The 27231-nt window shown below is 43.9% G+C and overlaps 4 protein-coding genes across 11 annotated transcripts in view; 2 read left to right on the top strand and 2 right to left on the bottom strand.

Moving 5' to 3' along the window:
- LOC121590343 (AP-1 complex subunit gamma-1-like) overlaps positions 1-11480 on the bottom strand; it is a 37386-nt gene extending 25906 nt beyond the window's left edge. Inside the window, exons 1-2 of one of the 8 annotated variants that reach the window (XM_041909933.1) lie at positions 11293-11480; positions 8193-8605 (exon numbers count right to left, since the gene is read on the bottom strand). In XM_041909933.1, the coding sequence (XP_041765867.1) occupies positions 8193-8248 (56 nt within the window). In that variant the 5' untranslated portion in view covers positions 8249-8605; positions 11293-11480. The other 7 variants (XM_041909931.1, XM_041909937.1, XM_041909935.1 and 4 more) reach the window with 7 other exon arrangements.
- A 9007-nt stretch (positions 11481-20487) lies between these two features.
- Positions 20488-21917, top strand: LOC121590350 (sugar transporter SWEET1-like). The gene is made up of 4 exons (XM_041909952.1): positions 20488-20827; positions 20880-21165; positions 21248-21367; positions 21446-21917. The coding sequence occupies exons 1-4, from the start codon at positions 20652-20654 to the stop codon at positions 21548-21550; spliced, it is 687 nt and encodes a 228-aa protein (XP_041765886.1). The 5' UTR covers positions 20488-20651; the 3' UTR covers positions 21551-21917.
- Positions 21918-22148: 231 nt separating this feature from the next.
- Positions 22149-23703, top strand: LOC121590351 (sugar transporter SWEET1-like). Its single transcript, XM_041909954.1, has 3 exons — positions 22149-22791; positions 22862-23267; positions 23344-23703. The coding sequence occupies exons 1-3, from the start codon at positions 22622-22624 to the stop codon at positions 23440-23442; spliced, it is 675 nt and encodes a 224-aa protein (XP_041765888.1). The 5' UTR covers positions 22149-22621; the 3' UTR covers positions 23443-23703.
- A 247-nt stretch (positions 23704-23950) lies between these two features.
- Positions 23951-26791, bottom strand: LOC121590349 (KH domain-containing, RNA-binding, signal transduction-associated protein 3-like). Its single transcript, XM_041909951.1, has 4 exons — positions 26381-26791; positions 25691-26312; positions 25445-25608; positions 23951-25233 (listed from the first exon to the last, which is right to left on the bottom strand). Exons 1-4 carry the CDS (start codon positions 26589-26591, stop codon positions 25073-25075), a joined length of 1158 nt encoding a protein of 385 aa, XP_041765885.1. The 5' UTR covers positions 26592-26791; the 3' UTR covers positions 23951-25072.
- Positions 26792-27231: the final 440 nt, after the last annotated feature.

Here is a 27231-nt window from a genome sequence, read left to right as displayed (position 1 = left end):
TGTGGCCGTGTTCACGTTCCAGAACGTCTCGAGTGTGATGCGGACGGGCTCCGCGAGCTGTACGTTAATGGTTGTCCTCCCCTCGGCCAAGCTCTCTCGCTTCATTTTAGCCTCTTCCGAGGGGTTGCTGCGTTCAAAATGGTGTCGTTACAATTTCCGAACCAGCTTCAGCTCTCCACCGGTACCACCGTCTGGGGGGACATTGCAAGGGAGCACCGAACACGGGCACAGAACCTCGGAGTGCAGCAGGGTGCTTTTTGGTTAATATTTCATGCGACCATTGAACCACCGTTTCGAGTTTCTCTCGTTCTCGGCTGTTTTCTACCCGGCTCTAATCATAAAATAGCTCCGCTTCTTTCCGCCAGCACGCCAGTCAGTGTGGTTTTTAAGCAACCAAGGCAACCGAAATGAACCAGCTATGGAGACCGACTTAAACCGGATTTAGTGGTAGTCCACAACGATGGGAGTGTGTGTGGACATGCCCATCCCTAAAACATATGTTTGCGGTCGCTCGGTTTGAGTCGGTTTGAGCACACGGTGCGATTTGACCTGCCGGCTCAAACAAACGATTAATTATGTTTCCGAGCACGGAATCCGAACAGCCGCCGGGGACGGTCAAGCATGTGACACATGTCTGTGTGTGTGACACACACACACACACACACACACACACACACACACACACACACACACACACACACGACAAGTCCGTGAGATGACACGCGTGGGAGCACTGGCAGATGAACGCTGGCAGCGCCAAGCTTGGAGCCAATTGTATCGGAAAGGATTTGACCATAAATTACGCTGGTCAGCATTCCACAGAAATTTCCACATGCCAGTGCAAGGTAGAATATCAACAGCATCTCCTCCGCCAGCATCAATCCCCGCATTGTCCCCATCTCTCCGCAGATAATCGGGAATAAGGGGGAAAAACGGGCACGTGCTCTAATTTCGTGAGCAAACAGCGTTGCCTCATCCTGATGGTACGGGCCGAGGCTGATCGCGTGTCAATATTGGGAGTCGTTTTCATCTATTTGCCGCTGTCCTGATTTGTCTCCGATGTGATGCGAGTGTACGAGTGGCCGCTTTTGTCTTTCCCACTGTCCAAAAGGTTGTTTTTTTTTATGCTGCCCCTAGGATTCATATTCGGTCGCCCGATTCGCGCGCCAGTGTCGGGCTGTTAATATTGTTTCGGCTCGCTCGACACGGTATGGGCGGAAATTGAGCACTGCCGACGCACTTAATCCTTCTCGCTGGAGCGTATCCACTTGGGGCCATGGTGTGTTTCTTGCCCGCACACTCACACTTTACCGGAAAGGCGAACTTTGGTCGCCACTATCTGCCGCATCGATGATGGGAGATGCTACAGGGAAGCGATGCCTTACCATGGTTACCATTAGCTGTAACCTAATCAGCTGGAAAAGATTGGCCACGTATTGTTTCATGGCTGGGTTAACTGGTGGGAGAATGTACACATTTCTTTTGTGCTTGCGTGTGATCCATCCGATAAGAAGGAAGAGACCGAGCGAAGGGGTCACAATATTGGTCACTATTTGACCAATAAATTGCTCTCGGTTATGTGGCCGGGCGAGTTGGGACTGAAGTGAAGTGACTGGGCGCCACGAACGAAAAGCCAACACCGCTTAGACTTATAATTGGGCAAATTGTGCCTAGTGGCTGTGCATCATTTGTTTTCTTTTTTTTTTTTCGTTCGATTTGTCCTGCAAACCTAACACTGTTTTACATCGTACAACCTCTTTGTCGTGCTACATGCAAGAGCTTAAATGCTCGGTGTGATGTAAATCGCTGTTATATGAGATGCTTTCGCACACAACCTTGTCAATCATTTCCCTTTCGCCCTCGGTCGCCATTGTGGTAAACTGTCAATCTCGTCATTCAATTGACACGATGGCTGCTTCGAAGACGGATAAGTGCCTTTCAGCTGTCGTATTTCACTGAGCAGCATTTACTGTTACTGTGGCCTACTGTCACTTTTAGCATACAATCGCGGTGAGAGTTCGGTGTTGCATTACCAGTAGTTCAGTTTCGTCTTTCGATGTGGAGGAGAAAGGATCGGGGAAGGAATTTTATTTAAAAATTTCATCTCGTTTACCGGTGTGATTGAATTTTGCCATACCAGACGATAGAGAGAAAGCGAGGGCGACAGGATCGGGGATTCCGTAAACATTCTTCTCGTCATTCTACGACAAAATCTTTGCTTTGGATGGTCGGTAACGTTTCAAGCCATTCAAATAAGGGCGCGTTTCGTTCGTTTCGCAGGCGATCAGGCCGTATCGGAAATGGGAAAACCGTTTTGTAGCGCTCACCACCACCACCAGTGAACATCGCGTAAGAAAGGTGCCAGGGAATTCTCCTGCAGACGAATACATCGTGAGTGGCACATGATTGTTTTAGCGGTGCGCTTCACGTCGCTTTACACAGCGGTCTTTATTCTAAACGATCGCTGATAGTGTAACCTTGTAGCGGTGATGCTTTTCATCGAACGCAACATGAAACAGCAAACTCCGGAACAGTGCCTCCGGCGGCACGGCACACGGGAAAAGTTGAAAATTATTAGCCAATGGCATTGTAAAGCCCCGTTGTTCGTTAATAATTAGCATTTCCATTCTAGTCAACCGACGACAGCAGTGCGCCATTAGCAGCGTGGCTATCGTGGTGAAATGTTCCAATTTACATTTTGGCAAATAAAAGGCGTGTTTTACATGTGCTGTGTAGCGAGCTTCCTGAGGGCTGACTTACACCATTAGAGACACATTCGCACCTGTGGAAGCATTTTTGGGGGTGATAGTTGTACAGTTTTACACGACCAACCGTGTTAGGGCGGGTACATCAAAGTTTGTACAAGACTGCGTACCGGCTGCGGACGGACGCTTTTCCTCGAGGCGTCTGTGAGAGCAGTAACGGAATTGATTTAAATTGAGTTAGACAAGTTTGCATCTGTAACGAGATGGGAAGAGGGTGTTATGATCCGGAAGTTTAGCATGGAAATGCTGTTAGCAGTGATTTAAAATTGACGTGGTTATGAAGTATTAACATTTCTAAAAGCTATATGAGCTTTTATAGAATAGATATGTGGAATTCCTTCTCGAGCGTAGTCTTTTAGTGTTTTTGTTGATGTTTTGCTTTAATTTGTTTATCGTTTGTAAAAGTTATCGATTGATCATGGATCGATGAAAAATGAAGACTGTTCGATTGTCAAGTGAGACAGTTACCTATAAACGATCCTTGCACGAATCATATTTTACATGCAAAGCTCTTGATTACAAACCTTCTAAACATCGCTAACAAGAAGTAAATAAAGTCAACACATCAAAACCGAAGCAGATAAACAAACGACACCTAAGGACGCACACATTGCGCCCCAAAACTTTGCCCTCCCCATTGGCCATCAACAGCAACTAGCATAACGGGAAGAGGAGGAGGGAGAGGGAGGAGTTAGTACACCTTGCCATCTGTAGAAGTAGCATTCAAGTTTTTTTGCCCCCATTGACCCACGAAAACGAGGAAAAGTTTTGTTCCCAATAATTCTCGCACCACACCATGCTCGCATACCATACGTCAGCGGAAATCAATAAAACGGAGAAAATATACTTCCCGACATATACATTTCTGTCTTGTCGTGCGACTTATGTGTGTTGCTGCCCTACCCGCTGTGCTATTAATATTTCTGCTCTGAATCCTACTCCAAGTGGCCCATCAATATCAACCACTCAAAGCCAGTGAGCTGCCACAGGATTTTGCGTTTGCGGCCTTAACGAAACGAATACATCAATCGCAAATGGAACGGATCCTGTCAAATGGCCACACAGAGAGGCTTGCGTTACCATTCCCCTCACTCCCAAGCACCCACAACGGTCCATGTGAATGGTGGAGGAGGCAGGTTCGGGAAGAAAACAAACAATTTCCGTCAACATTTGCTCCCTCGGGCGCATTCTTTCTTCGTCGAGTGGGCAAAAAGTTGAACTGATATCGTGTTTTTATTGCATAGAAAGACGCTTAAAGTGAGGCAGAGATAGAGAGGGAGAGAGAGAGAGAGAGAGAGAGAGAGAGAGAGAGAGAGAGAGAGAGAAAAAGAGATGAAGGGAGAAAGAGAAGGGAATATAAATAAGAAATAAAAAAATACATTCCTCTCAATACACGCCGGATGACTTTAAAAGGAACCGCAAATCGAACAGTCAGGTCATCGGGAGAAATGGTGCGGTAAAAGGGCAAACGCAAGAAACACATAACGCTCGAATGGCATTCGCAGGAAAGTTGTAAGTTGTTTTCCTGCTCCGATCCGCGGCGTCTATTGCCCATTGAAAGTTTGTTTGTACGCACGTACACACCTGATGTCACCGGTGTAGTAGTACTAGTCGGCAAATCGATCCGGGACCGGGTTTGATGGAGCCAGAAAATGAAACATTCAAGCTAGGGGTTCCTTCTCGTCGCGATTTGTCCGCTCGTCGCTGCACGATACGCGCCACATTCAATCAAATCATCCCCTGACTCAAACCGCTCTGTTTGCGATTAGATTTCCGTGCCGATGAAGAGGAGCGAGCAAGTGAAAGTGATACGAAATGGATGCGACGGATAAAAACGGTAGATAACTTGCGGTCTGACCGTTTCATTCGAAGTAAAGTTTTTTTTTGGTCGCAAATGACACCGGTAACAGTTTTATTTATTACAATACTAGAACATATTTGAAACATACAGCAGCAGAAGCGTTTAATTGCAAATGAGGGAGTCGGGGAAGCTTTTTATCGCCGTTATCGATCGTGACTAATGGGCAAACACCGGTGCGATGTTGAGAAACGGAATTATTGGCAACACACGACAGCCTTCGCACACACACAAGTTGCAAATGAGAATAAAATGGTACAGAGAATGTTTTAAAATATTCCGATTTATTGCACATGAATGATGGAATTTTATTACAACCATGACCTCTGTAGTCTTCCAATTGCAGTCGGGGAAACAAGTATTTTAATGAAATGTGTGAAAGGAAAATTTAAACAATTTTTATATTGGTAAACAAAATCCATTGCCTTTAAAAAAACACTTCTATCGAAAGAATTTCTCTTCATTCCTAAAATTGTTTTCAGTGTCATAAATTACTGGATTCAGAGAGGCCATTCCTGTCAAATTGCAACGCTTGCAACTCGTTTATATGGGCAGCACACAAGCATATTTCTTATCACTGGTGCTACAACTGTAGTTGAGGTATACCTTAAGGCAGCGGTCGGCAAACTTTTGAGGCAAAGGGCCAACTTTAGTAAATGATCGAGTGCCGCGGGCCAGGTGAATGTGGTTTTTTATTATTGCGCTTAAATTATTACATTTTCATCTTTTAGAAACATTTTAGGTATAATTGTTGTTTTTCTGTAATTATATCATCCAAGTATGGTTTCAAATTAATGATACCTACTTTAAAAACTATTTCCAATCTTTAATCATTTGAGAATCGGCAATAGATGGCCAAAAAATATTTAAGATATTCCGAGGATGATACAAAAGTCTGAACGGTTGAAAAATTATCGAAGTAAAAATAGATTCAGTAATTTTAAAAATGCTTTACGGATAAGTAATGCCATGTCAGATCAATTGATAACTGATTCCTTATGAAAAAACACTTTGATAATTGTTGTACTCGTAAACAGCAACAGTGTGGAATCGTCGTTCTCGTTAAAACAACAGGGTTTTTTTTTTTAAATATTTGTTTTTGCTTTCTAATACGATCGAAAATATCCCTAAAATAGTTTAAAGGGAAACCAACTGATTTGTGTCAAATTAAGAAAAACGAATAAAACAAAATAAAAAAAATTATCGCGTGAAAATGTATGGAGCTATTTCACTATATTTAAAAAAAATTATTGCATGTTTTGCGTTGGTGAAACTGTAATGCTCTGCAAGTCGCATGCAAAACTTTAAATACATTTATTGTAACCAGGCTTTAGTATATCTCATCAATATTAAATTCCGTGTGCGATTTTCTTCATTCCGAAAGCCTTATTGTCGTGTTGAAACAATGTTAAAATTACAAAACGGTTGCATTAACAAAATTGAGAAAATTCATAGGTTTATCATGGGAATATCTTCACCCGCTCTAACAAAACATTAATTGCATTTTGAATAGTAGTATCCCATGAGACAACAGACAACCTCTATCAGTACCCTCGCCTTGACACCTCTATCAGTCAAACTCTTACCATGATGACCAAAAAAGTGAACCAACCAACGTAGAAGCGTGCGCAATCAACGAATGACGCCCCGTAGCATCTTAAATGGACTGCATACACAAGTCTGTCGTCGCAAAAGAACGTGTCTGCGTTTTGGTCACCAACTTCTTGGTACTATTAGGCAACAATCAAAGCATCGCAAGAGAGCCCAGGTTCATTTTTGAGGTTTCAAAAGAAGCTAAAAATGAAGACAGAGGTACAAGTGGCTACATTACTGAGTTTATCTGGGCCGGGAGATCGTCATTCCAAAGTACTTTAATTAAAGTTGAAAGAGTACGATGGTAGAAAATGTTATTCTAAAAGATATTCAGTAATTTGTACACGAATAGTTTCTTCCCATCTTTCAAAATCAGTCAAAATCTAAATCTTTCGCGAGCCGGATTGAATGTTGCGGCGGGCCGCATTTGGCCCGCGGGCCGGACTTCGCCGACCGCTGTCTTAAGGGCTTGACTATTTGTGGTTGATTGGTGTACTGCTGTACCGAAATAGCTAGTCCTATATATCGCCAGCCCAGTCCAAAGATTTGTTTCATATGAACCCATGAAAGGCATTCCGTTCGGCACGCGTCGTAATAGTAAATTTTAAAAATATTTATGTATAAAGCATTGTTACTGGTCAGAAAAGCTGGAATATTTACAGTATGTCTTTATATAAAACAATGGTAAGAATTTACATCATGTTTAATCTACTTCACTGCTCTTCTTGGGTTAGAAAACAGCTTATCTACACTTAACAGCGAGAACAAAAGCGGTTAGCTTAATAGTTTTATCTGGCTATGATTAAAAGATGAAAGGATTAAAATCGAAATGCATCCGTGTTACCTTTGCCGAAAGTTGTTGCTGACAAAAATTCATTCAAAATGTCATAAAACTAATCTGCTAAGTTTTGCTAAAATTCAGAGCCAAAGCATATAAAAAAACCTTTTTATCGCGCTGGCTCTCTACCGTCACGTTACATCAGTTATTCGTTGATGGGAATGTCTGCAAGCAGTGTGTGGATGCATGGCTGAGAATCAAAACCTTTTTTTCTTTCAAAAACGAGAAAGAAAAAATGCAAAATGAATCGACTGTTGCATTTTTCAACAGCTTTCCCAATATACTTCACACACACACACGGCCAGCTGCATCGAGTGACCGGCTTTCGAGAGCGTTTCCGCAAAGCGGTATGCGGCGTAGACTACTACTACTCGGTGAAGTGTGTAATAAAATATTGAACCAAAGGCACACAGTGCACCGAACCGTTCGAAATGTATGTTCACGGGGAAGCCTTTGCAAGCACCGGCAAGAAGCACTTTTCATATTTAAACCTCCATTTTCCAATCCAGAGCAATGGATCCAGTCGGGCACGGCTGTCAGCTATACGAGAAGGTCACTTGCATGCAAACTCTCGGGGGCTGTGCGAAAAAAGGTAGAATGCAAACGTCTCCCGCAAACGAACTAACACAGGATGCAGGAAGTTAAACCGGGAGGACAGAAAACGGAGACCGGATATTGGAAACTGAAGCTAGTTCGTTTGAGAGAACAGGAAAGGGCACACAAAAAGCACGAGCGAAACGAGTTCTGCAGGTCAACAGGCGAAAAGGTCAACAAGCAATCCGTCGTCTTCGTCCACATGTTCGTCTCGTACCGGGTGTAGCGTGGGAACGCCGGAAGATAAGGAAGTAGGAGACAGAACTACAAAAAAAAAAAAAAAAACGCACACACCCACACACACTCGTTGATGAAACAAACAGTTGCAGGAGGAAAACTTTTTCTCCCACCAAAGTCACAAAAGTTCCCTCCTCCTCCATTAGAAAAATGTTCGTGATTGTTCGTGTACTCTCTACACGCGACATGTCGCTTTCCATGTTGTTCCATCATTAGGATCCGTACAGTTGAGGGGCGCAAGAATGGGGGAAGGGGTTGGAGGTAAGGGTTCTTTTGGCCGCCAGCTAAGCGACACGTGCGGACCTACCTTCGATTGTGTTCCGGCGGCAGTATGCTCCAGTCGGTTTCGTAGTACGGGTACATGGTTCGTAGGTGACGGTGTGTATTGCAGACCCGGTTTCAAAACTTTGGCAGGAAAAAATCGCGATAGTACTAGCACTACACTGCACTCGAATGGGTGTGTGTGTGCGTTTAAATATGCCTTGTTGAGTTTCTACTGCAGCTCACAACACTTACAACGCACATGGAGCATGGATAGGGGGTTTCCTTTGCCCTTGTTTTAAATGCACCACACGCTTATTTTAAACTCACTCACTCACTGAACTGTTTTGTTTCGGTTGCCTTGGCAGCGATAAGTTGCACTGTGCTCAAAGTGAGTTGATATATCAGGTGGTAAGCCCAGTGCAATTTGACGTCTAAAAACGAAAATAGGACAAAAACCTGGTTTGACAGTTAGATCCTTAACAAACTGGATGCTTTGATGATTTTTCTATGGACTCACTCCTAACTCTATCCAAAATTTTCACAATTTTACTCGATATTTGAGATCAATCGGTGGTCTGTTGAACAGGACCAAAGGATATACGTGCAGGCACTCTGATAAATTCCTCACATTCAGTATAAAATCATAGTTGGTTCGGTTGGTACACTGCTCCTTGCTTGCTGGTAAAAAGGATTCAATAATTGTTGCCTATGTATCAGATTTCGCGAAAGAAATGTTTTTTTTTGGGAATCTATAGCCTTCAAATATTCTTTTTAATCCAAGAACTGGCTGCCACGTAAGTTTTTTTGGCTTCTTTCTTCGTGCTACGCCTGAGTAAAACCACATACAATTTCTGCGAGATTTCGTTTAAACTTCAAGGCATACTAGATTTTGTTATGGAACAACCCGTCAAATTGTGTGTCGATGTATTGGTGAGAAAGAACACCATAAGCCCACCTGATATATACACTCACTTTGACTGTGCTGCTGACGGAGAAGTGACGGCAGAACAGATGTAATAGAGGAGGGAATAATAATCAAGTAGACACAGAGAAGGATTGGTTAAATAAAAACACCCCCATGTAAGGAATCGGACGGACAAAAACATTAAGTGGGGAATGGAAATGCAAAGACAGTTTTCTTTAAACACAACACCCCTGCTTTATAGCGACTTGCGCAAGAGTAGGACACGGAAAATGGTTACTATTATTTCTTTTGTAAGATCGCTCTTAATTAAAATTTAACCTCTTTCACCAGAGAACGTGGGGAGGAGATTCTTTTCACCTGTTCAGTAACACCTTCCATGGAAACTGTACAACTGCAACAAACGCCCCATGTAAGCGGCAAAGGACCTCTACTGCACGTTCACAGTAGAACACACACACACATACACACTGTAGCTTCATGCTGCATCGAGGCAGCCGGCTCAAGTGGCTGAGCTCGCACTCCCTCGGGCTGCACAGCGTTTCTTTACCGCCGGTTAAAGCAAACAGTAATGAAAAGACGTCTTCAAGTGTGCACGGACCGACGGTTTCCACGTGTAAAAAGACGTTTTTGTTGCGGCTTTGAAAGGCGCACCAAGAATGTGGTGTAAAGTGTGGGGTGGCAAAGGGAAAAGGGCGAAAAGGAAGGGAGCTTTTGTACTTCCAAGAGGAGAACGGTAATGTGCAATGGGAACAAAACCTTCCTGGCTGCACCAGGAATGAAAATTGCTGTGCTCACTGCTGGCTGGTCCGGTGCTCCTGTCTTCACTCGCGGTCTGGTAAAACGCGTTTAATGAATTACCATCACCACCTACGGGACAAGCACGACTACCTTCCCTAAAGGAACGGTGAAAAACTAACTCTTTGCAGTAAACACATACACGTGTAACCACATTCGATATACCACACAAGTGGGTAATCGAATAGTGGGTGCCACACACCACATACACACACTACACTACACACACACACATAAACACTATAGGGGGAACCGCACAACCTGCGGGCAAATTGCACATGGCGCGCGTGGCCCCACAGAGGAGTTGATGACGCAGAGCGATGGCTTTTCTTCCGCCCTCACTGTGATTCCAGGTGGACTGGAGAGTGCGCCGAGCGGCAACGTGGCAGTACGCTTTTGAATGCATAAATAAAATAAGGCAGAATTAATTTTTCCCTCACTCGCTGGCAGAACACTTTCTGTTTGTGGAATGGAGCGCGTGCGAACAACAATACAGGCACACAGACAGGGACGGAAACACACACACACAAATCGAGACGGCAACGAAGGAGGTTAGGAAAAAAACGGAAGGAATAAATTGTGGCATCCTTCAACGCCCAACGGTCCCCCACCTCTCCTTACGGTGTGTGTGTGTAAGGTGTTGTGTGGGGTAAGAATTATGTTGCACGAATAAACACACTCTTTTACAATACACTGCCGCGAAGCACAACAACAGAACGCAAACACACACATACAATGCTCCATTGAGCCGTACACGGCCGCGGGTAACGAAGATGAAACGATTCTTTCGCAAAAGAGCAGATCAAGGCGGCCGCGGCAGTGAGCAATGGTTTTTAACGGTGTAAAAGCATCCCGTTGGAATGCTGTGGAACGCGCAACCGTGTTACGATCTTGCTTCTTATGCCTCTCTCCAACCCCTCCAAGCCACTCACTCTTTCTCCCCGGGAGCTTGCCGTGGCTGCAGAAAGGCGGAAATTCTAGCACGGAACACTTTCGTGAATATTTCGTTTTTCGCTTTTGTCATGGCTCGCTTGGCTACGCCACCGCACACTGTGGCTCGAAGCGACCCGCTTTGATAAGAAACTAACAGTACGCTGTGGGCAGTAAAGGAGGATCTTTGTTCGGTTGTAATTATTCCACTTTAAATTGGTTTTTGTTGGCGGCCTTCAGCACCCGTACCCGTAAACCGCTACAGCAACACTGCTGTTTGCTGTTATTATCACTTCTTCGTTTGTTTTCACAGATTTGCCGCGCGGGATTTGCATAAAATTGCACTTTTGGCCGTACGATGATTCCGTAAAACCCGGCTGAATCACACTCCGTGCAGGGATTACTTGTCTGATGAAATAGTACACACACCACACACACACACACTGCCTCCTGTCCGCACTGAGGAGAAGGGGGCAAGGGAAAGCGAAATCACCTCACTATGATACGTGATGCAAACAAACCCTCATTCAGGGGTGTGGACAGATAACGCGGGCACGCGGGTAGATATGGGCGCTTGTACCGAAGCTTCTGCGAGTGCGTAACTGTGCAGTGGCAAAGATTGGCGTCCTGTCGGTGGTACGGTTTTCGCTAGACTGGCTAACAAACATCGCTGCTGCGCGCGGTGAACGCATCGTAGCATGCTGGCCCAGCTGTTGTGACTCGGTCCGCCGGCGTGTTCATCGGAAAAGCCCCAAACAAACCGAAGCCATGGTGATAAGGGTGGATGAATTTCGGATGAACCGACCAACCGATTCACTAAGGGGAAGCGAAGCGTTGGGAAAACGGTCACAATTGCAGTAGGAAAAAAGGTATTTGATGAAATTATATCGTCTAAGAAGAGTTTGACCAATTTTTGTTAAGAAATATTTCTTGTGTTGAGTTGAATCAATATTGGTAAGTCCTGTGCTTACCGTATTGCTGTGCTAGACTGTTTAGCTGCCTGTTTTTGGTCAACGGAATAATGATTTATGCGCTAGTCTCATTTATTTTTTCTGATTTTCCTTACTCCTTATTCTTTCATATATCAATTAAAAAAATATATATGAATCATACTAATGATTCACATGAATTTTTTTAACGATAGTTGGGTTAATTATTTGTCTCCACTCGTTACGGTGAATTATTTAAAACAAAATATATTTGTGACTAAACAACATTTACAGATGAAAATAGCGGACAATCTTATAAACAAGATATATGATAATATAACACATTAAATTCCTTAATGAATAAGTGACATTTTCTACCAAACAAAACTCTCGCAATAAACGTACATAAAATAGCATTTATTGGAATATTATTCAATTATACCTACACATTTGTTAAATGGGGAAATCGTCTTTCGTTTGAATCCAACATACCACGTTTCTGATCATCGCTGCTTAAGACAAAATAGACTAGGAATGTAAAGTAAATAGCATTTCCTGTCAATGAAACTCGCACAGAAAATATAAACATAAGCTTGGGCTTAACATATCTTGAATATGTCTGACATTAAAATTGAAAAAAAACCTTATTTCCATTCAATGTTATGTTTTTTCCATGTTTATACTTAGAATGTCGAAATAATTACAACTTAATAATATACTTTAAAATACCATTTTACACGATGAAGCGAAAAAAAGATAACGAGTGGAAATAAAACAATCAGACAAATTGTTCAATATCTTGCCAGAAAAATGGTTACAATATGCTATATAATAGATAAAGAAAGAAACATTCAAATGCAGATGCATAAGACGAATACAAACAACTGGCAACAACTTAAGCCATTATTAAAATGGTTCATAATTTGTAGTGCAACAAATCAAATGACTGGTGTCAAAAGCTACAGTAAATATCATAGTAAGGCCCAAAGAACATCTTAAAAAAACACATTACAAGCTGAAAAGTAAAATTTTATGATTTCGTACTTTTTAACATAAAAGTCCCACAGTGCAGCCTACACGAATACGAACACGATGAACACTCGCCGTACACCGCCAGCGTGTGCTTATCTGTTGCTTACCGCGCGCCCCTAAAGCGAACGCTAACGTGGCCTACAAAACGTGGGTTCCTCCATCCAGGTGGGTGGTGATGTTTACCAGCGGAAACCCCCCGATACCGTACCATAGCATCGCGCGGAATGAACACCCAGCGGGAAATTTCGACTGCCTTCGTCTTCGGGCGCGTTATCAGCTGTGCAAACAGGTTTTATCGGCGTGCAAGGAAACGAGAGGGGTTGTAGCAGCAGCAGGTTTTCGCCAAAGTAGGTGGTAAAAAGACGAAAGGTAAGGTGATCGGTTGAAGTGTTGATGGGGAGGATTTCATTTTTTTTGTTGGTACACATTTTCTACGTTACTAGTTTGGCCAAGCTCAAGCCAACAGGTGATACAATTGAACTGCACAGTTTCACATTTGGTTGAAGGCTGGTTGCTGTTGGTTTACCGGGTTTGTTATCAATTCAAACTGTGAAAGTTTCACAACAAAAGGGCGTTTGATAAACGGCAAATGTGAGGCAATTATACAAAACAAATATGTGTAAATTTACCTCAAGATAGTCGGTAGTTGACTGGAACCGTATCAAACGAGTTGGAACTCATTAGACGAATCGAAGTCACTATACTAACAGCGAAGGGAGCGCAATTGTTAACAAGCAAAATTTAATTCGTAATACGCGCCACTAAACCCACCGCCAATGACACAATTTGCATGCCGGAATGTCCCCAGGTGCACATATACCATACCAGGTCGACCCGGTTCGTTCGCCGTTCGCCGGGTATTTCGAATCCAAATTGCTGCTTACACAACAAACAAACGCGTTGACGTCACGCTGAAAAGCGTTCACCAAGCAGCGTTCGGTTCGATGACTGACTTGTACGCTTGATACGCCGTACAGGTAAAGCAGATTAAGCTAAGTAAATAGGCAAAATCGGCCGGGAAACGGGGTACCATTGTATCGTGATGCTTCAGCAAAATTGATTCATTTGCTCTGGTGAAGATCGAATCCGATTTTGTGCGGATTCTACGGAATCGAATGAAAAAAAAACAACAACAACGACCCCGGAACAGCTATGCCGCGATGCAATAGCACGGGATCAGCGGGTAGAATTGTCGACCAGAAAGGGAAAATTGGAAAATGTCATGGAAAATGGAATATGTGTGTCGGTGTTTGCGTGACATGTGACGCTGTCCTGAGCTGCCATGTCATGGCGTAGAACTAATTTGTTTGTTTGCGATTATGCAGCAAAATGTGGAAAAAACAATTACGAGCATATATAGAAGCTTCTATATAATTTGAAACATTTTAATTGCTTCCCAATACAGTAGTACTGCAATTAATCGATCTACTTGTTATGCATACATCATGTTGTTGGTTTCTTTTAATGAACAATCAATGATAATCATTATTTATTGCCTTTTGCTATGGGGAGAATGGGTAAAAAATATGAAATAGATCAACCATTCTAATGTCCATCAATGCTTCATTAAACCTCCGTTTGTGCAAACTTAACGCGAACCATTTCAGGCCTATGATTTGGGGGGGTTGGGCGATGGTCATTTAATTTTAATACGCCCACACCACCCACTCTAACGGACAGCGCGATACGAATTGCACGATCCTTATCGATCGATCAAGCATCGCCTCGATGGGGAGGGTGGCAATTAATGGGTCTGTCAGTCAAAATTTGCATATTAATTTATGACCGTGCTTTGCTAGTTGTCGAGCCGGGGTCAATCAGACGGGTGCCTGGTCGGTACAAGGAAGGCAGGAAGGCTGTCAATCGACCCTTTCAATCGGATGTTACACTTTTCCGTTGCAACGCTTGATTTCGATGAGCAGTAACGGTCGAAAAGGGAATCACAACGGAACCGGAAATTTCAGTAGCAGATTGGAGCCGGTGGATTGGTTATCTGCAACAAAGCTCACCACAGGATACCGAAGAATTAGTGCACTCCATAACAATCTTTACCGTTGCAGAATCTGATCCTCTCTCGTTAGCAGGACGGAGTGAAGTCGGCCCAAAAGTAAATGGCATCCAATTTGTGTCCTTAAATTTTAGCGGAACAGCGTCGGGAGAGTGGAATGTGGCAAGTTGTAGTTTAAAAAAAATCCCCACGGGGAGATGATTTCTTACTTGCTTGCCAAAGCGAAGCGATCGTGTTACACTACTGCGCTTCACAAACTCGGCACGGAGAATTGTAAATGGAGAAAATGGATACTTTTTCACCGAAGGGTATTTCGGGTAGCACTGGATGAGGGTTTTTACCCGCCCAGACAAATGATGGAATGCTACGGGAAGTTCGTGGAAGGTATCACATGTAAGGTAATCACATTTCTTATTTACTGTGTAAAGGGAGATTTTTTTTCCTGAATCGAAACGAAAAAAATCATCTCAAACGGAAAGACACTATCAGTATTTTGAACTGTTTTGCGATGAAAGCGCCTTAAAGCACAAAAGATGCCAAAAAACCATGTAAGTAGTTTGTGTAAAAGCAAAACAGGGCTACCAGAAACTAGTAGATTTATTAGTGTATTGTACTAACTTGTTAGTATGGGTAAATTCAGCTGCTTCATTAATGGGAAAGTGAATGAATCTGCATACAAATACATGAACACAAGCAAGGCAAATAAACACTTGAACTCGAATTCTACCAGAATCAATAATACATATGCAGGCGAGTGTGTGTGTGTGTGTGTTTTTTTTTTTATATTTAACCTTTGCTCTGTCAGTAATCTGGCAAACTCCACAGTAAGTTACTGTATACTGTATGATTGATCTCTATTCAATTTCCACGATGCGAGTAATTGTGCAGCGGCAGCATACAGGAAAGCTCACAGGAAAAACAATCGATATCGTTTCCATTCTGCTAACTTCTCGAGACTTAATGAAAATAAATGACAACACGAGCGTAGTGAAGTAAAAGCGAAATGAAAATTGAGCGTAATTCCGGGATGAACATTTTCTGGTACGAAACAACTCCTATTCGTGCACTCGGTAGCACAAAACGCGTATAAGGGCATGTTCCTTTCCACGGTACTATCGATAAGAATGTGACACGCGTGACGCGATGCTATGGGTGCGAAATGATTCGCTTGCGCATGAGACTCTTATGAACGGTGGTATGCGGCAATAGGGATGTAATGCTTTCACGCTCGCATTTCGTCGATTAATTATGTGCGACCCCATCGTTAGACCGCCACTTCTGGCAAGTCAACAAAAGCTGACCGAGAAGGGCAGATTCAGCACCGTCTGCCGCGATGATGAACAAACGTTGACTAATTAGATACCCGCTTCAGTAGTGGTTCATCCATTACTGTCTCACCTACCGATGGGGCGCATGGAACTGTTGCGTGCAGTAACAAGCCAACTAACTAAATGGCCTAGTCCACACACAGACGGTCACGTATTAAGGGTACGTGGTAGAGCCTTTCGCTTGTAGAAGGTACCGTCGTCGTCGTCGTCGTCGTCGTGGCAGAGACCGTGGTGGAAGCCTTATCAAAACGTATTTAACCTACCGTTGGAGCATGGCCAAATGATAAGCACAATCATTCCGATAACGAAGCGTGTGCTTTGTTGGGGTTGTATGAGTGAGCGGTCACAGCGAAGGTGGTTGCGTTGTATCACAACTGCCTTAAGTTCAATTTGGTATCTTTACCAAACTGTTGCACGCCTGTTTTATGGCTAGAATTTCAAGTCGCTAGGTATCACAAGTATGGTATAGTATGCATTATATCTCTCAATTGATGTTAAAGATGCAATGCTACAAATTAATGTTTTAGGCCTTAATTTAACCTATTTAGATAACAGAAATGCCATTTTGAAATCACTTATATTTGAGAAATTACTGTTCCAAAAGTATAAGACAAGTCGATTAGCAAATATCATTACTTTGTACCAAAACAGTCCTTTTCCATATAAAAAAGAGGGTTTCGTTCCTTTGCAAAGCTATATTAAACTGTACCGAATTGTGTTCGGATCTTCAGAGCTACTATCTACGACTGAGACTCACATTTTATCGCGCGTTTTAGAAATAGTACACAAAAAAAAAACAAAGGCGAAAGATATACACATTGCACAAGGTGAAACGTATTTTCTCTGCGTTCACTTAGGATATGAACCGTCTAGTAAGCAAGAGCATCTTATCTCATCCCACCTGCCCATTCGGTAGTGCAGATTCCACCGATTTCATACCATCTACCAGCACACGGCACATATGCTCGTCATTGTTCCGCATAAAGATTACGACCGTTCAGCGAGCTGCGGTGTCCATCAAGGCGTACAACGCGCACCACAACAACGCCAATCGCGAATAGTGTTGGTCCTTTTCTCTTTAAGCAGACAACATCGCCATCATCATCATCATCATCAGCATCTTGATGGTAATGGATGTGCTATAAAGTTGGAGCACAAATTGTTGCATTTGAATATTAAAAAATGCAACTCACAATGAGAAAAAAACTCGCTCCGTTTTAAAGTGCTTTAAAGTTCCATCAGTTCTGATGAAGCTTCACTCATAAAGCGATAATGTAAAATAAAAAATAAAAACATGTTTTAAAACAGGAGACATATTTCCACCGTATAGAACGAGCTGCAGCGTTGCACATAAAATAGATGCATTACTGTAAATTTCACACAAAAACAATGTGTACACAAAGCCATTCACTCTACTCTTGTTGTGTTGTTTGCGTATGCTTTTCACTATAAGACAATACACGCGAATAGAGAGCTGCTTCACAAAGGGACCAATCGTTTCACCTGCTCGTAGTGCATCAGAGCAAACGGAAATGCTTGGTGGCAAAGTGTTTTCTCTTCGTGCCATCCGGGCTTTTGCCATCGATCGCTGCTCTCTCTGCTGTATTGTTTGGATGCACTATCGCGCAATTGCACGGTAATGGGATGCTTTCCGGCACCTTTCGCTGTCCCCTGGGAACTACCACCACCGATTGCACAAAATCCCGTCAAACTTTGGATCATCTTGTCTCGTCGCCTTTTACAATCATGAAAGGCACCTTTCTCAACGAAAGCTCCTCCACTTTCCTGTCGCCATAGGATAGCGATTGCGAATGGAAGGAAAATAGCTTCTTTCCGGCTTTCATTCGAATGTTTTATCCCCTTCGAACCCCTTATCCCCTTATAAACTGGGTACAATTGAAAGCCAAAACAATATGCCGTTTTACCGGATATTCTCGACTCACTCTCTCTTACTTCCTCTCCTTCCATCAAAAGGTAGAAAAGTTTGGCTTTTCCCGGTCTCGCGAGGGGTTGGTTGAGTTCGTGAGCAGGTCGTTAATGAGGCGGCAAATCAACCGGATGGAAGAATGGTGTAGCATTGTGTATCCTTAAACAAATTGTGAAGGGAAATGTAACAGAGGCAGAGCGATCAGCGTTGTTGCAATCGTAAAGGTACGTCTTTTTTGTGGTAGATATGTATTTTTTTATGACACTGGTTAATTTGGAGAGGTTATAACTGGGGATACGCAACGCAATTTCAATATTGTATTCTTGATTCTGAGGTGAATATGACTATCGAAACGGAATTTTTGAACGAATGATGAATTCCTAATTGACCTTTTGCTGATCTTGAATCCCTACCGGTCATGGATCTTATTAACTAGCTTTATTTGTACTGGAACTAAACATGAACCCATGCTGATCTTGACCGTAATGCTTAACCCGAGCTCGTCATGGAAATAATCTCGAACAAGTATCGGTATTGGAGCCGTTTCTGAATCTATATCGTTTCAGAAACTGATCTTGAATCCATACCGGTCTAGCTATAACTGAGCTCAAACCAATACATGTCCTAGACTTGGTCCGAGCCCATTTCGCTCCTGGAATTGATTCCAATCTTATATTTTACTTACTTACTTACTTATCCGGCGCTACAACCGCTTTGCGGTCTTGGCCTACCTCAGGCGTGTCCGAAACCGCTCACAGTCTTGCGCCTACGTCTGCCAGTCCGTTATCCCGGCCTTAATGGTGGCAGCCTTCACGCCATCTTGCCCCCTTCAGTTTGGGCATACCAAACCTCCTCTGTGCTTGTGGACGGCCTAAAAAAACTTTACGGGCTGGGTCGTCCGTTTCCATGCGTACAACATGGTCAGCCCACCGGAGCCTGGCGAGCTTGATAAGCTGCACGATCTTGATCGTGATCTGTACAAAATTGATCCGTACGTCACGCCTATGTAAGTTTGGATTTGTTATTGGTAGGGTCGTTTATGTTGCCAACATCAGTTTGGTCGTTGCCTCGTTTATCTGCCGCCTGCTCAATCCCTTGGTAAGCTTCTGTTACTCAGGAGAGCCACAGACCAATGATGTCTATATCATCAGCGTATGCCAGGATCTGAGTTGACTCATAGAAAATCGTTCCCGCAGTCTCCATCCTCGAGTCGCGGATGGCCCTCTCTAGCGCCAAGATAAATAGGACAGGGACACCCGCCCCCCTATTTAGTGGTGTCCCGCAGACATTTGGTGGTAGCAAAAAGCTCTGAGAGTTTTCCATCCACCCTCACCTGGCAAATGACGTTGGTCATAGTCATTTTAACTAGCCTTATAAGTTTGGCGGGGATTCTAAAAGAGCTCATAGCATCGTAAACTCATATCGGTCCGGGAAATTATCCTCATTCCTTACCGAGCCTGAAAATAACCATTACCGGTCCTGACAACTTAATCCAAAGCAATATCGGTCCTAAATCTGATACTGAGTCGATTTCGTTCGTGAATTAAACCCCAACCAATGCAGTTACTGGAACCGTGCACTAACCCTTATCGATGCTGTAACTGATAGCGAATCCATATTGGTCCTGGAACCGATCACGAACCCATACCAGTCCTGTAACTGATACTAGATTCATATCAGTTTGGGAACCGATCATGAATCCCTACCGATCCTGGAAGTGATCACGAACCCACACCGGTTCTGGAACTGATACTAAATCTATACCGGTTCTTTAGATTTCACTGTGCCCATTACGGTCCAGGAAGTAGTCCTAAAGCAATACCGTACATGACCCTAATCCTGATTACACATTGGTTATGGAATTGGTCCCGAACCGATTCTGGAGCTCCTCACGACCCCATCTAGATCCCAAAACTGTTTCTATTTCTTGTTCTTTTATCAATACTGCGTCTGTAGGTTGTCTCTGTCATGCAACGGTTCACAAACATGTCCCGGTCCGGAACTGATACAGTACCTACAGTACAGTCCTTCAACTGGATCTGGTACCATATTGGTCTATAAATCATTCCCTGCAGCAGTTTTTTTTTTAATAAATTCGACGAAGACATTCAGCATAGAAAGAAAGTAATCTAAGTATCAAGAAAGTAATAAAATCAATAATCTCTTGAATGTGCATCGAGAAATAAGTAGACAGTGAAACATTGAATTTACCATTTTAATTAAAACGGTGAGAGTATTCTTTTACTGCAGATAGTCGGGCGCAATAGAAACAGAACCATTTCCTGCAGAAAACCTACTTCCATTTCATTAGGAAAAAAAGAGCATCGTGATAAGCCACGCGCCTTGCGGTGCTGATTATAAAACAAACATTCCGATGCGAGACATTTCTCACTTACGGCGGAGCGCTGGCAGTCAAACCATTCGCTAAGCCTCTACATCTCGACAGATTTAGCAGAGAGTGATTAGCATCTTCGCTCACTCTTAAGCGCTGTAGAGCGTCCTAAATTTACCGTCTGCGATATGGTGTCACTGCTGTGAGTCGCAACTTCTCTCACAGTTGCACGCTCGGTGGCGTGTCGAGAGGCTGCTACGTACGGTACGGTGCGTTCCCCGGTCGGTTGAAACACCATGTTTAATACATCACTACTGGCCAGTCTAGAGGCGCACCGGGAACGGATCGGTCAGGCAGCGGGGCTACTGACGGTCGCCCAGTACCTGGCGGGATGGTTTATTTGTAGCGACATTAGGCGCCGCGGCACAACAGCCGGCGTTTCACCGCTTCGTTTCATCGGTGGCTGTGGACTGTGAGTAAAGTATTTTTGGCATTTTTGATTTTTTATTACCGTTCACTTCCAGCTCCATCCTTCAGCTGCAGTACTCCGAGAAGCTTCACGCACCGGCACTCATCTGGACCAGCATTTTCACGCTGACCTTTTCGCTGCTTTACTCACTGTGGTTCTGGTGGTACACGCCACCGAGCGGGCGAGCTGCGCTCTACCGGCTGACGGCGGCTGTGGCGACTGTTACAGCTGGTCTGTACGCATATGGCGCCCAGGGAGATGGTCCCGACGTGATGTACCGGCTGGGCATGGTACTGACCGTGCTGGCACTCGCTTTCATCGCCCTACCGCTGGCTCAGTTGGTAAGTTGGCGAAAAGTGGAACGATTTAGCAGCTCTATCTCACCCCCGGTACCACGTTTTGCATATTGTTTCGCACCGACAGCGTTCGATTATTCGCGCCAAAAGCAGCGCCGGGCTGCCCCTGCCTGCGATACTCGCTTCCACCGGTGCAACCGTGCTGTGGCTTTTGTACGGACTGCTCATCAACAACACGTTCATAGTGGTAAGACTGTTGGGGCACAGCACCGCCGTCAGTTTCAAATGCAATCGCCATAAATGCCTTTTTTATACCGCACGATAGGTTCAAAAAATCATAGCGATGGGTCTGTGCACGGTTCAGCTATCGTTGTTTATCATTTATCCAGCATCCACGAGCAGTGATGGTGAGAAGAAAAAGCAAAGATAATCCCCTGGCGGGCCGAATGGGTTTGGTAGAAAAAGCCCTTTTCGAAGGAGGGATGTTGCTGAGGGCTGCGAGGAAGCGGAAAAGCTGTCCAACTGGCTGGACTACGATGATAAGGCGCAACGTGTACGCGAAACGAAATCAGCGTTTGCTACAGATGGTTGTGCCACAGATGATGTGTTGGTGAATGGGTGGTTGTTTATGGGCAACTATTGTGTCTGGCAGCTAACAAAAATTTAGTTTTTGGTTTCAAGTTGAATTTTATAAAGGGTACAAGTGAGGCTCACATGGCAGTTATCACACAAAAACGTGTTTAGAAAGGATAGATGGAACTTAAATACAAATAAAACATTCAGCATTAAGAAAATTACTTTCAAAGCGTGTAGTCGACCCTTTAAATCTAACTGCGTATCGTACAGCGTAAAATGATGTAGCTGCGTATGAGACAGTACATTCGAACAGGGGCAAGATAAGATAAGATAAATCGCGACCGTGCACTATACAAACTCGAAACAAGTAAAACAAAATCTTCTCTGCTGAAATATCAACAGAAAATGCGCTCCCGGTTTCAGTTTCAAACTGTCATCTTCTTTTTCCACGTGGTGGTGAGCGCACGACTGTAACGTTGCGCACCGACGGCTCCTACTGGCAGGCACGCAATAGAATACGCGAGCGCAAACACGCTACCTCATCCCGATAGCAAACGTGCAAAGTCACGGCCGCTGCAGCAAATTGTAATCGATCGTCAAGCGTTTCAAAGATTTTGGGAGAAGGGGTGTGCGCGCCTAACCTCGCCTGGCGACGCGCAAAGCGAATAGAGATGCGCGACAGCTGTTTGCGTGAGCGCTTGCTTGTTACCACAAACACAGCAGCACAGTGCAATAGAAACAATCTCCAACGCTCCAATGCTAGATTCGGCCGTCGGGTCGGGTTCCTTCTGTGTCGCTTAGTGTATGTGCGGTGGCAAGCGAAGTAACATCGCGCGCAGCATAACACGCGCTCTGACCTTGGAGCTTGGAAGGGTGGTTTTTGGTGTTTCGGTGTCGTGTTGTGTGGGGAAGTGAATAATCAACCATGGAGGCCATATCGGAGGCGCTGCAGCCGTACAAGGAACAGGTGGGCATGGCGGCCGGCATCCTCACGGTGGGACAAATGTTTAGCGGATGCTTCGTGTGCAACGACATCCGGAAGAAGGGCACTACGGACGGCTTCTCAGCGATGCCGTTCGTCGGTGGTTGCGGACTGTAAGTGGCAAACGTGCAGTGGTTTGGTATCGCGAGCAATCGCTACAATCGGATTGGTTCTTCTCCGCAGCACTGTGCTCTTCCTGCAACACGGCATGCTGATGAACGATTCCGCCATGACCAATGCGAATCTGGTCGGTCTGACGATCAGCCTGGCCTATGCCATATTTTTCCTACTCTACACACCGCCCACCGGGCGGTCCAGCTACTGGCGACAGGTCGGCGGAACGGCACTGTTCACGATCACCCTGCTGGGGTACGTCAAGGTGGAGAACCCGTCCGTGGTGGAGGATCGCTTCGGCATGATCATTACCGTGCTGATGCTGGCCCTGATCGGGCAGCCTTTGTTCGGCCTGCCGGACATCATACGCCGCAAGAGCACGGAGGGCCTCCCGTTCGCCATGATCCTGTCCGGTACGATCGTTGGGCTGAGCTGGCTGCTGTACGGTGTGATTTTGAACAATGTGTTCGTGGTGGTAAGGAGTGTTGTGTTAGTTAGCAAGTAAGTAGTGTGTTATGTTAATTTTTCGGTTCTGCCCCCGCTCGTTTTAGTGCCAGAACCTGGCTGCCGTTACGCTGAGCGGCATTCAATTGGCATTGTTTGCGATCTACCCTTCGAAGGCAGCCCCGCCGAGCAAGAAGCGCGAATGAACCAAAAGTATTGTTAGTGGTAATACAGGTAAAACGACTAGGGTTAAATGTCAGCAGCTAATAAAATTAGCTCATTCCAAGTGATTACCGTTACAAAACCGATGCGTTTATAATGCAATTGCCTCAAACGCAAGAGTGAACCATTGCATAAATGTAAGTAAAAGTCCGTACACAAGAAAAGAATAAACTGGACGTGCTAAGACTATTTTGCAATAAATCATCATCTTTCAATAAATAAAACGAAAAAGGTAAATAGTAAAACATATGATCCTAAAAGTATGCTATCTTAATTCTCATATCACCTATAGCACACGGCAGTGTGACATTACGTAGCGATAGATTGCGGCCGTTGATCGCTCGCTAGGCCTAGGCAGATGAATTGTTCATCATCAGCGGGCGGACAATTGATTGTGATTGTTCGTCGATTACGGCGGAGTGAAGGTGCAGTTGGGAGAAGGCTTGATTGTCTTCAAGCTTTTAGATAATTTTGCATTGGCTTTCGATTTGAACAGTACGATTGCTGCTTTTATTTCACAAACACTTCACTGCATTCGGGTGGATGGTTTATTCTACGATCGCGTTGCTTGAGTAGATGGTTTATTTTATATTTGAAACATTTTATTTGGTTGTATTTGTTAATGTAGGTTTTGTTATAATCCCTCCTTATAATGACTATTTATGTTTTTGTTTGCGACACATCGAGGTCCTTGTTAAAGTTACAACACATGTTTCCATGGATGTGCTTTTTGGTTCACTTAATATTAACTTGTTTACTATTTTGTTCTCAAATGATTTTTGCTTTAAGAGTGATGGTGTTGCCTATTTATATTGTTAGTACATTAGATTGAATGCTTCATTTATTTTATTTTTTCGTTCGTATTAAATTTCTCTAGTATAGACACTTTAGGTGCAGCTTCAATTTGATTATGTTTTAATATTATAAGTTTGTTACTCGTTTGCATTTTACACGTTGGAGTGTTGTATGTTTAATAATTTGAAGTATTTTTATTTAGTTTTCTTTTTGGATTATACAATATTTGGCATATTAACTGGTTATGTGGTTGGATAGCTGTTTTTTTAAATACAGACTGTACTGTACAAAAGCATGTCTGGATCGCAGGGAATTCAAAACGGTTGACATTTGAACGAAGTGTTAATGTCGGTAGTAGATGGGTTTTAAAAGCAAGATTACATCAATCTGACTTTTATCCGGGTTTGATTGTTTATTTGTTAAAATATGCCAATATCTATAATATGTGTTAATTTATTAGTTTATTTCCCACTTCCGCGATGCGACTTATTTCGAAATACGAATTGCCATATGTATCAACTTTTATTTATGATTTATGATGAGTTTTCATTTAATATTGACACAGCACGTTTAATGTACGTATGATGTTGCAAGATACGAGCATAAATGTCGAGCTAAATCATCATCAAGAGAGAGAGAGAGAGGGAGTTTCGTAGTTCCAACCGCCTTTCTACCCGGCGCAGTACGTAATAAAAGAGTGCCCAAAGCCATTGTATTTTTTGTTTGTAGCAACCTACTGCTTCTTGTTAGTCTACAAATGCAGCTGCATCGATTAGTTGATCGATGGCGCTAGGGTCAACGCTACCCTGTATCGCAATTTTACTTCGATTGGCGCGCGTACGGTGTATGGCGATAGGAAGAACGAGGATCCCGAGCGGCATGATGCTTCAGATCGATTTGCTCACGCGACGAACTTCCACTGTACGAGGCCGGTTTCCACGATCGATCGCTCATCGATGTGGTGCTTGGTTTGGAAGGAGCTGGCAATGATGTTGGATGAAAGTTTAGATATGTTTGACGCATTACAGGGTCGGTTGCGATTTTGTAGGGTTTAGATTTAAATATTGTCCGAGGAAGAATATATAGTTATGTTTCGGTTTTTATAAAGGTCATTGTTTGTGGGATTGTTTGTTTGTTTTTGTTATGCATCGAAAATGATTATTCGTTTTGCATTAATCCATTAGTACTTACCAGAGTATGAGCTGGATTCGCGGCAATAATCCCGCCGATATTCATCGTCGTAATGGTTACTATCGTATTTCGATCGAGGCGGTGGAGGTGTTGGATGGTAGTCGTACGAGGATTCGTAATGTTCACGGTCATATCGCGAATCCTCGTATCTTAAATTTGTAGAGCTGAAATGTATATTAAAAATCATTTAATTCAGATGAACGAACGAAGACGTCCGCCCATCTGCTGGAGGAAGTCCATTCGTACCGTGGCATATGTGAGTCCTCCAGCGCGGCACGCGCTTTGTCCAGAATCGAATAGATCTTTCTTTGCGGAGGATGCGTCCGTGACGAGGCGGGTACCGGTGATCTGGGCGCTGGGTCATCGTGTGCTGCATTCGCGTGCGATGGCATCGTTTTTCGGTACCCTTTCTTAACCGGAAAATCACATTCCGGATCTTCCAGCATTTCCCGCAACTGTTCCTGTCGGATGAAATCGTTACTGTCCGGGATGAGGAACTTCCGTACCTCGGCCAGTGCGTATGCAATGCGGGCATGCGCTTCCGCCGGTGGCCCAAGGGCATTGATTTCCACGTGCAGATCATCGTTGAGATGGGCATACTTTGGATCCATCGCTAACCGAAGCTCTTCCTCTTTTTTACGATCCTTCATCGAGCCACGGCCCAATATGGCCATTTTGCACATGGTTTCTTCCTGAAGGCGCTTTAGCGAATTGCCCTTTGGTCCGAGCAGTTTGCCGACGAAGTTAAACTTTGGATGCTCCTTAACAGGCACGATTACCTTCACTTGCACTTTGATGGGCTTCTCCCGGTAAATGTCGATGTAGCGTCTGGTGGGTGGTTTACCATTCCGCTGTGCCGTTTCTACTTCTACAAAACCAAAACGGAAAGAGCTAATCAACAGTGTGGACACTTGAATGATGGCAGAGGTCGCTTACCCTGTTCTAGCAGCCGATCGGCGATGGGATATTTGCGATCCAGTGCTATCCGTTCATTCAGTATGCTTCTGACGTACTCCTGTACCTTTTCCGTTTGCGTGTTCGCTTCCTCCGAGTCATCCTCCGCGTCCATTTCGCGCAGACTGGTGTTACTTTTGCGCTTAAAATCGCTGGCCTCATCGTTGTAGCCATTCATTTCCTGGTCTGCCATTGTAACTAGAGCTCCGTGGAAGAGTTAGCTTGATGAAAGCTAATTGGTAAAAGAATTTTTTTAGTTTGGATAAAGCTTTCAAGCCGGAATAAACGATTAAAGGCACACGTTGCGCGTATTTCTATTACAAAACTGGTTAAGCTGTGGCAAGGATGTAAACAAACGCTGTTGTGGTCGGAGGCCCTCTGGTGGTCGGTTGCGACACTGTGTTGACGTTTCTCGAATGGGTGTTGGGAGCGTAGGTATGTCTACACGACGTAAATGGTATCGGTAGCTACACGGAGAACATGCGTATTGAGAAATGACAGTTCAATCAAAGGTGACATCGCGCGCTGAGGAAATATTTGAAAAAAAAAACAGTTATCGTAGCACATTGTCGCAACATAAAACGCTATAATTCACGGCACATTTTGAATGCTCGCATTGCAAACACATGAAGTTGATTACAACTGGTTAGGTTTCGGGCCGGAGTCGTGGTGCAGTCGTCAACTCGTTCGACTTAAAACAAATCCGTCATGGGTTCAAGCCATGAATGGACCTTGCAACCATATGTATGACTTATTATCCTGCTATGGCAGAAGAAGAGGAAGGTTTTACAACAACTTAATAAAAACTACAAAAAAAAAATCAGAAATTTGTA

This window comes from Anopheles merus, chromosome 2R (assembly GCF_017562075.2).
Source record: "Anopheles merus strain MAF chromosome 2R, AmerM5.1, whole genome shotgun sequence".
In the NCBI taxonomy this organism is placed as follows: Eukaryota; Metazoa; Arthropoda; class Insecta; order Diptera; family Culicidae; genus Anopheles; species Anopheles merus.
Note: the sequence above shows the minus strand (reverse complement) of the source record. Positions and strands in the feature narration are given on the sequence as shown.

Coding starts and splice junctions, on each gene's coding strand:
- LOC121590351 (XM_041909954.1), top strand. CDS start 22,622: ATGGAGGCCATATCGGAGGCGCTGCAGCCGTACAAGGAACAGGTGGGC. Junction 22,792..22,861: donor TTCGTCGGTGGTTGCGGACT/GTAAGTGGCAAA, acceptor TCTTCTCCGCAG/CACTGTGCTCTTCCTGCAAC. Junction 23,268..23,343: donor TGAACAATGTGTTCGTGGTG/GTAAGGAGTGTT, acceptor CGCTCGTTTTAG/TGCCAGAACCTGGCTGCCGT.
- LOC121590350 (XM_041909952.1), top strand. CDS start 20,652: ATGTTTAATACATCACTACTGGCCAGTCTAGAGGCGCACCGGGAACGG. Junction 20,828..20,879: donor TTCATCGGTGGCTGTGGACT/GTGAGTAAAGTA, acceptor GTTCACTTCCAG/CTCCATCCTTCAGCTGCAGT. Junction 21,368..21,445: donor TCAACAACACGTTCATAGTG/GTAAGACTGTTG, acceptor ACCGCACGATAG/GTTCAAAAAATCATAGCGAT.
- LOC121590349 (XM_041909951.1), bottom strand. CDS start 26,591: ATGGCAGACCAGGAAATGAATGGCTACAACGATGAGGCCAGCGATTTT. Junction 26,313..26,380: donor CGATCGGCTGCTAGAACAGG/GTAAGCGACCTC, acceptor TTGGTTTTGTAG/AAGTAGAAACGGCACAGCGG. Junction 25,609..25,690: donor GAGGACTCACATATGCCACG/GTACGAATGGAC, acceptor TATACATTTCAG/CTCTACAAATTTAAGATACG.